The following is a 9,838-nucleotide window of genomic DNA, read 5'->3' as shown; positions in this document are numbered from 1 at the left end:
TCTCATAATGATCATTTTATTTTATATAACAGAAACAAGCATCCATATGACTGTTTATGTTGTAGAACATGTTAACAGACCTTATTTTATTCATAAACTGCAAACCAAATAATTTTTTTTTTTTTTTAAATTCCATTCGCATAAGTGTAAAATAATTTATAGTGTGATCAAATATCCCTTGACTCATAAATATTGTGGAGCTACACGACCAGTGACATTCCTGGGATTGCTGTGCCAGTGTTTTCAGTTCCGTTTGCATTCCCAAGGAATGTGATATAGAGGCTGCAAAGTCAAGAAGTTCAAAAGCCTCCTTTGCATTCAGGATTAAGCTGCATTTGTGTGTGTACTGTGAGGGATATTTAATCAATCAGACATCCTAACAGGGAAACTTATCCTTGTGATGAATGGTATAGCTAACAGCTTCCAGAGTCTGCCAAAATCACCATATGTCTGCAAAATGTGCAAATTAACATGCAAATGGACACCAATCAGATTAGAGATCCAGTACTTGTCTGGTCTGATTAACCTCTATTGGTTAATTATTGGAACTATTGTGTTTACCGTAATTCACCTTGATAAGAACTCAAACTCTGTCTCAGTCAACACCAGACCCTTATTAAAGCCAGACTGGTTTAATAGGACTAATTCATTCACTCTTTGTTGATTAGTGGTTTAAAGGGTGTTGCAGACTAGTTATGTACGTCATGTGAAAAGCAGGCTGCTCTACACTAATGCAACACATATGGACAGCACAAGCATGACCAATGACTCGTGTTAAAGACCACAGAATTTAATTTGGATAATTTATGAGGTCACGGTTGAGTGAAATATGAGAATAGTGTGGAGCTGACAGCGGTTACAAACAGGCAAATAGTTTTACACAATCTACAGGAAATTAGTGAGTTGTGTTTCTCTTATTTTACTGAGGGGAAAATTGTTTGTATTGGTTATTATGAGCAAATTATGATTGTGAGGCACTGTAACGTATCCAAGTCACACCCCAAACCACAAGCCCGTTTTAATAGTTTTTCCCAGCTTAATTAGAAAAGGATTACAATGTAATCCACATGCCGGATTTTACATGACTTGTTTTTGATTGTGGTGGAATAATCAAATTAAATAGGAATGCTTGATTGTCTTCAGTGTTTACAGCTGGGAAATGATCAGTAATGTTGATCTGATGCAAGGCTCTGATGGCCAGTGATAGTCAAATGTTTTATTTCCTAAGAGTGTTACTGTAAAGCACATAATTAGAAGCAATCAGAAGTGTGGACACACCTACACAATCTTTATGATTACTATTTTTCACATTTGACAATAATAGTAATTTAAACTAAGGAAAAACACGAATGAAAGCAGGGGAATAATGTAACGACCAGAAATTCTTAAGCAAATCTTAAATTCTGCATCTTTAAAGCAGCTATAGCCTACAGTACTCTTTACTTTGATAACTTGTTTATGCTCTCAGACAAATGAGGTAACCACTTGCTTTTCCAACAGTTTTATAGGGCAGGTTCACACAGCACACGTTTTTGCGTTCCACTCCGCTGCTCTTTACCTGTATTTTAATGTAAACATGAGCTAGATGCCCAGATTTTACAGTTGCGTTGAGCATCACTGCGTTTTCAGAGTCTCGCACATGCACGTCATGTTTTTAATGAGTTAGTTCTCCCAAAAAATCCAGATTCTGTCATTAATTACTCACCTCATGTGTTACAAAACAGTAACACTTTCGTTCTTCTTCGGTACTTTCTGTCCCTCCTTTGACAGGCTACTCAACTACCACTTTCAAGCCCCAGAAAGGTAGTAAAGACATCATAAAAGTAATCCATGTGACTCCTGTGGTTTAACCTCAATTTTATGAAGAGACACGAGTGCTTTGTTTGCGCAAAAAACAAACAAACAAACATAATTTACTACTTTATTTACAAAATCTTAATCTACAACGCGGTCACAAGAGCACCTCGACGCATGCTTGCTGTGTTGCCTGATCAGTTGATTGATTACATTACTACTACTTCTTTAATTGTTTTAAGACGGATGGCAACCAGCTGATTGATTACATTAAGAATTGCAAACAGTTTTCGTATTACAAGTTTTCTGAAATGTTATGTTTAAATATGCAAATGAGGCATTGTCTAATTAAATATGCCCTAATTTGCATTTTCAGAACAGATAGGCATATCTGAACATTGGATACAGGTTAAAAATGTAATTAATTTTGTTGACATATTAGAGTCTATGACAGAGGGGAGAACTGATATCTCTTTATTACTGTCAACAGCCAGTAATTACATTTCACCATGTAACCAAGAAAGTGATATATGAACAAAGCCCTCTATAAAAACCTTCAGAATATAGAAAGGAATAAATAGAGTTTGGTGTATGGAAGTGCTACTAAGGTGGCAATTTCTGGCTCGGTAAATGAGAAAAAACTCAATTTGAGAAAATGGCCTTTAAATATATGTATTGTAATTGAAATCTACAGATAAAGTGCAATAAAATAAACACTAGTGCGTTTTGGATGTCTTCTTTCCACTAGTCTGAGAAACAAAAACAGGTTATGAAAAGCCAAATAGCCTAAAATCTTATAAATAGGCATTAAAGCCTGATATTTTTTGTGAAGTTTATACGATGCTAATTGGTTATTCTCTTTAATATACACACAATTTGATACATTTCACATAAAGATGTTACCTTAAATTTATGTTCATCTACATTATTCTTTTCACTATATTGTCACTGTATGTAAAGAAACAAGTTGCTGTGTCCTCTTGTGCAAACATAATGATAGCAAAGAATCAGGGGAACGTTTTTTATTGCAGAGGGCTGTTTCTGTCAGTATAATAACATTTCAATAAAGAAAGAATGATTCACACACTATCACACCCACATGAAATCCCTAAGCAAGGGCATGCAGGGCTGGAGGCTGAAAAGCAGGAAACCAGCACTCTTGTATCGGTCTCTCTGCACATCTGTGATGATGGTCTAACATCACATCATCACCTTTACCTGAGTCCAACAGCAAAAGTGCACAAACTCTAGTTCTTCAAAACCAACCCACTCTCTACTCTACTTTTTAGTCCAAAAGAACATGATCCCAAAATCTTCGAGTGGCTTGTGTCAGTGTGCATGTACAATGTGTGGTATACAGTTTCACTTTAATAACTGGAACGCGTGTATCAGGTTTTTCTAATACCTCTTTAAACTTTGCATAGTCTAGAACATTTTGTGGCATAAGTCACTCCTACTGCAACCCAAAATGACACCCTCACTTCATTACCCGCATAATAAACACGTATCTGCTCAGAAATTATAGTTTTCAACAGTAAAAGACTGCTGGTTGCTGCCTTTTGCTTTAAAAGTGCTTTTAGTGTCCAGAACTTCTTTTATCAAAATAATCTTCTGAAGTCAACAGCCTGTGCCTCTATTTCTTATCCTCATACATGACTGGTTCTGCCCTACATGCCGAGGTTTGCGGTACTGAGGTTGAGGTTAAAATACATTCACATGGGGGAAACTCACAGTTTGAGGTCAAAGCGTGACTTCTGACCTCACCTGACCTTTGGCATCACTGCTGTGAGACTGATAATAAATCAGTGATTGTATTCATCAATGCTTGTTTAGTAACACTGATTGTACAATCACTGGTTGTAAGACATTCCCTCTGACCTTTCAGAAAGGGAAAAGGCTGCATGCAGGAGGTACAAAAGTTTTTCTGATGATAATAAATGAAAAGCAGAGAAGGTACAGAGGCACAGAGAGGTTGAAATAGATCACAGAACCAGCCTTACACTGCAGCAAAAATAGGCAGAATGGTGGATGTGTTGTGTTTGTCTATAACTTGGTCTGTATAAGAGCGCAATAAGCGTCAAATGAGAAATAAATGTTCAAGACAGTCCTTTGATTGACACATTGCAGATTGAAATGAGATGGTCATAAAGAGATCAGTGATAAATAAAGAAACCGGAATGTATGAACATGGAATGAGAAGGAGAGCGATCTCATCCCTCACTCACACTCGTTTTGTCTTAGCACACTGAACATGTTGAGAGTGAGGCCCTTCTTGTCAGCCTTCACGGTATCATCTTCATCATCCCCATAAGCGTCTTCATCATCATCTGCGTCTCGGTCGTTGTCCTCTTCCAGCTCTGAGCTGGATTCACCGTCGTCGTCTTCCCTGTCACCCCTATCCTCTTCGTCCTTTCTTCCTTGTAGAGCGATGATCTCGGACAGGTCTGGGTGTGATTCCCATTCATCTGAAGAGATTGAGATTAAATGTCAAATTTGGGACACGAGTGGCAGATGACATGAACACATCTGTAGTGGTTTGAACTCTGACCTTTACTCTGAGAGTATCCAGGTGGCCGCAGACACAGACACAACCGTCCGTCGATTGCCAAACGCAGTAGACTGTTGGCTGCTCGATAGACATCATTACGGGCCGCCATAGCAGTCTTATACCCTCTCTTATCAGCCCAGGCTGACAAAAAAACAAAAACAAAAAAACAGACTATTGAAAACCAGTTCCTCCCTCCAATCGAATGGTAAATAGGAAATGAATAACGCCACATCAGAAAAGTACACACCTTCACACACGTCCCATGCTGTCCAGTCCTGTGTGTCGGGGTCACGTGGGGTTTCTGGGCAGTGGTCGGGATGTTTCAGCTTTAATACAGACAGGAAGTTGGTCCGTTCACACAGGTATCCTACTGAACTGTAAGGCTCTTGCAGCTGGGACACTGGATATATACCAGCCAGGATCTGTTTGAGAAGATGAATAACATGCACACACATAAACAAAGCCAGGATGGTTTAACTTTCATAAATTATACAGTATCATGCTGTTTCTACCTGTAGTTGCTTGTCCACTTGGGAAGGGAAGACAAGCCCAGGACAATCGCAGAGTTTCACAGTGGGAGTGAGGTAGTATGTTTGGAAATATTTTGTGTGACCTGGGGTTCGAGACACACTCACGACCTTCCTGCCAACCAGACTGTTCAGCACTGAAGATTTGCCTACATTAGGAAAACCTGGAGAAAGTGCAAAAGACTCAATATGAATTTTAAATCACTTAATGAATTTTAATTTACACATTGGGGAGAAGCACTTTGTATAAGATATATGTAGCTAATATTGATCTAAAACAACACAACTTAAAGTTGGCATGAAACGGAAATTGCGATCATCCTTTTTATCCCTATTTTGGTGTATAACCAAGTGAAACAGCTTCTCAAATGAGAAAAAAAGTAGGGTGGGGCTCAATTGTTCATCAGGGCTTGATTAGCTCATTAAATTGTTGTTGTTTGTTAATTGCTGCAATCTCATGTGAGTGACAGGTTGCTGGAAGTGAGGGATTACTGTCCCGGCCTCACGTCATCAGAGAAAAGATGTCGCCGTGAGGGGGAGGGGACGTGCAGTTTTGATTAAAGATGATAAGGGCACATTCATTTTCTTTTTAAATAATGATGTGCACATATAAATCATTTATAATAAACACTGCAATGTTCAATAAAAAAAAAAAAAAGAATCGTCAATTTTGATTTCCTGGTGACTAATCTTTTTACCTATGCAGCCCAAGGTTAGTACTCCATCTTTATAAAGTTCTTGCGTGGGGCTGTTCATTTCCATGGCAACATCAGTATGATGCTCCATCAGCACAGATTCCGATCCATCATCATCAGCCCGATCCCCTTCTGTTCCCACAGCAACAGCATCCCTCTGGATCTTCTTCTCCCAGCTGGTCAAATCCACTGAAAACAACAATCATCATCATCATCATCATTACTCCCTGTGTTCCAGTGCTCATTTAGTTGTCTGGGAGGAACTTGTCTTACCTCTTCCTGCTGTGATCTCCTGACACGCTCTCATGATTTGGAACGGTCCTCCTACCTGATTCCATCCTGCTTTCTTCCTCACTCTCTTCTTCTGTAGAACTGCAGTTAGTACAGATGAAGGAAACATATTTTAATCTGGTCAGGTCACATTATAGATAAAGCACTGATAGAGGAAGGAGTCTCTCACGGGTGCTGTAGGGTTGTCCTGGGTGCGAGGTGAAGCCCACACAGTGCAGGTGGGGGAACTGTTTAGTCAGATAGTGTTTCCATGCCAACACCAGCGGTGCGGGGCTCAAGTCCACCTTATTGAGCACCAGGATGATGTGCTTCTTTAACTCACCAGTGATGTAGTGATACACAGCAGGAGAAAGCTGCAGCACCTACAGACAGAGTGATAATGTATGCTTGTACTGAATGGTAATGACTACTTAACTCCATCCTTCTTTTGCTCAAAAAGTATAACGCAATCCAAAAGTGCTGTTTTCTGAGATTAAATCTATTACAATCTCTGGCCCCACCTAGTGGGGACTTTATTACCTCAGTTTAACAGTGTAACAGCTATGCAATTTTCATGACCTTTTGAAAACTGCTTAAAGTTTCAACAGGCGTTACAGTCGCACACTCACTGGGTGTCTGATATCCACTATGAGCAGAATGACATCAGACATCTCCAATACTCTCCACAGCTGCCTCCATGTCTGAGAGAGAAAGACAGTCAGTCAGTAGTAAAGAAACAAACAAATTTTTTAATAGCTGTTATTTGAAAGAGCACTATTCACGCTGTCTGAACTTCAGTAATGAATCTTAATCTGTTATTCACATTCTTTCAGATTAGCCAACCTGTTTGTAATTCTTTGGCCCACTTTAGGTAAAATAATGTATGGTCTCCTGTTAAGTATTTGCTACATTAATCCAAAACTATCTGGAAACTGTTAAAACAACGAATTCATTGTGATCCAATATTTGCGCTTGCAACATTTAGGAGCAAGTTTATAAGTTCTTAGAAACAACGGTTGTTTGTCTAAAAATGATCTGCACAATATAGTGGTGATTCTGTAGTCTGTAGGCTATTACAGAAAAACAGGAATCATAAAAGCCTTTTTTTATTAAGTTTATGGCTCATTTTTAGTCTTATACATTTAAACTGGCATTTAAGAGAAGTGTTGCTTCTTTTCACTAAACAAACACAACAGTTTCAGTGTCATAAGGCTTGAGAAGGGCAATAGCTCATAAACAAGTGAATTTGAACACTTAACAGTGTTTGCCTCCAGCACCGTCTGACCAAACAGATGCTCAAGCGCAATAAGACAACTATTTCATTACAGCTATTGACTCAGCAACAATCCAATTCTGGTTGCTGATAAAAAAATATTTCTCCAAGTACTTCAGTATGTGTTTTCTAACAGAACATGCCTCACCTCGAGATTGTGCTCAAAGTGGCTGAGGCTACCGGGTGGGTTCTTGGAGTGAAGAGTGTCCAGATACTCCTGAAATGACTTCTCCTCTTTCCGCAGCAACTCCTCTCGCCGCATTTCGTAATGCCACGAGGGCCGCCGTGGGATATCCAGGCCTGTGATTAGGCAAAATGAAAGTGAAATGAAGACATCGAGTTGACCTTGTTGACTCATCTATTTGACAGCAAAGTTTATATATTTATTTTGACACAGATGCTCTGACAAAACTATGGCTGGTTTTGTGAAATGTGTCCCAGTTTAGAGCCACCACTTCATATTACTTAGATCAGCAGCATAAATACCTTTCTCTTCGGGGAAGATCTGGTTTATATCCATCTCTAGTTCCTTTTCAGGCACCGGCTTCAGGATTTTCTTCATCGCTATTTTCTTCCTCTTCTCCACCTCCTCCTTGCTCTCCCTCTCAAAGTGCAGACGGAATCTGCAAAGCAAGCCATTATAAGATTAACAAACAGGACGATATATGCCCCTGCTAAAACATCTCATGTTGAATTAATAAGACAAGACTGGACTGACTGTTTCACCTGTCCCGACTCACCTGTTGGGGTCATATCTGCCGTCTCTGGCACCAGGCTGATGGTTGATCCTCCTGATGTCTGTCGTCTCGCTGTCTGATGTATCCGACTGTCTGTCTCTGCCAGGCCCTCTCTCTACACTGGCATTTCGGCTACTGTGACATGAACCTGGTTCTCCTGCACACACACACACACACACACACACACAAAGAGAGAAATTTTAAAGAGTGTTTCCTGTCTTGAATATGATTCCAAAGCAAAGTAATATCATAAACTGTAAAAAATTATTTTTTTTGGAAGTTGTAAATAAAACAAGGATTATTGGAGTACGTTCTACAAGAAAATACTATTTCATTCTTTATCTCAGTCATTAAAAATGCCATGTTTAATTAAATGCGATACTTGCCATTTATTTGTAACTATGTGAAATTAATCAGCAATTTTCTATTAAATCCTACACCGTGGTTTTTTTTCAGTGACAAAGTTTTGTTTTTGAATTATACGCCCTTTTCTGTTGAAAAACATCGTGTACTTCCAATAATCATGTCTCCCCCATAAGCAACACTCTGTTGTCATTACACTATACATATGACAATAGTGTGGAAATGTACACTGATGACATAATAAATAATTATTATCCCTGCTATCTCACTAGATCTTCTGCAAACTGTTTATGTAGGTTTTACTGTGTACTAGACACGAATACTTGCAGAACCGCAGGCGAACGGCAGTTAATTAAGCCTGCTTTAGTGTGTATTGATCGCGTAGTTGTTGTCTTACGTAACTTCACGCGGAGTCTGCGCACTTATATACCGCATAACACACGCGCCAACTACAGCAAAACACGAGCTGCTCAAAATCACCCCCTTTACGCATCATTTCACTGTTGACAAGGCAGAATAGTAAATTGGTCTGTAAAGATTACCGTTCGGTTGTGTGACGTTCGACCTGTCACGAGCAGAGTAGTTGTTTACAGCAGACAACATCCATATCAAGAACATTATGATACATTTATACTGTTGCTGGATGTGACATTCAACGTCCCTTCTTGTATGCAACCCTCAAATAAAAATGACAGCACGCGCTGTTTACTGCCTGTCAAGTTTGGTTACATACACCCACAGAAACTTAGCAAACAAAGTATTTACAGAAGCGTAGTAGCTCAATTAATGTGCTAATATGTGAGAATATGGTCACATTTCTGCACGCTAAAATATAAACCATAAAACAATGAGTCACGTGGCTAATGTATAACGTCTGCGAGCGCGTTCGATCAGCTCGTCGCGCGCTAACTCAGCTAAGCTAGTTAAAGTACCCACCTCTCTTTTTCTCGCGTTTCACCTGGAGCTGCTTCTTTTTCTGTTTGTTACTAAAAGGCTTTTTGCGCGGCATGTTCGCATGGATCAAAGGAGAAAAAAGAAAGAACGAGCGAGGACGTAAACTCCGTTGTTAGGTCTATATTTACATTCGTGAAGTTTCTCCGCTACTCGCATGGACTTTTCTGTGACACGGCCCACTTACTGACGGGGTGGACGCTACCAATATGTACTTCAAATATTCAACACTAGGCGTCACAAATACATTTGATCGACTCTGAACAATTGTTCTGGAATCTGTTACTGCTTCTGTTTATTTTATACGACTAACGTGACTGTTTGCGAAAGTAAAACAATAACAGTTATAAGTTATTTTGACCCCCATATATTTTTGACAGGTGGTGCAATCTGCCATTGTACGATAGAACGTTGGACATCAGTACTAATAAATATATGTAACTTAAATATAAGCATAACTATTTTAAATTATATAAGTTAATTATATAAATAACTATACATCAGTTTTATAAATATCAATAACTAAAAATAACTTGGTGGTAATGATGTTACTGAAAGACTAATGTGCACACACAAACCTAACCACAAACAATTAATTCTAGACCATATTCTGTTTCTTGACAAACAATACAACTGTTTATGCATTACATTATTTACAGTCTGAGGGAATTTAGAGTAAA

General features: G+C 39.0%; 1 protein-coding gene across 2 annotated transcripts; it reads right to left on the bottom strand.

The window, feature by feature from the left end:
• Nucleotides 1–1,907: 1,907 nt before the first annotated feature.
• On the bottom strand, nucleotides 1,908–9,349 carry gnl1 (guanine nucleotide binding protein-like 1). Of its 2 annotated transcripts, none has more exons than XM_079893932.1 (12): nucleotides 9,144–9,349; nucleotides 7,848–8,001; nucleotides 7,594–7,730; nucleotides 7,256–7,407; nucleotides 6,464–6,535; nucleotides 6,025–6,217; nucleotides 5,838–5,936; nucleotides 5,568–5,753; nucleotides 4,855–5,033; nucleotides 4,590–4,764; nucleotides 4,343–4,483; nucleotides 1,908–4,259 (listed from the first exon to the last, which is right to left on the bottom strand). In XM_079893932.1, the coding sequence occupies exons 1-12, from the start codon at nucleotides 9,214–9,216 to the stop codon at nucleotides 4,012–4,014; spliced, it is 1,809 nt and encodes a 602-aa protein (XP_079750058.1). In that variant the 5' UTR covers nucleotides 9,217–9,349; the 3' UTR covers nucleotides 1,908–4,011. The 2 variants fall into 2 exon arrangements, with proteins under 2 accessions (XP_079750058.1, XP_079750059.1); XM_079893933.1 differs by having other exon boundaries at nucleotides 1,910–4,259; nucleotides 9,290–9,341.
• Nucleotides 9,350–9,838: the final 489 nt, after the last annotated feature.

Source organism: Squalius cephalus (assembly GCF_949319135.1).
Source record: "Squalius cephalus genome assembly, chromosome: 15".
Taxonomy (NCBI): domain Eukaryota; kingdom Metazoa; phylum Chordata; class Actinopteri; order Cypriniformes; family Leuciscidae; genus Squalius; species Squalius cephalus.
Note: the sequence above shows the minus strand (reverse complement) of the source record. Positions and strands in the feature narration are given on the sequence as shown.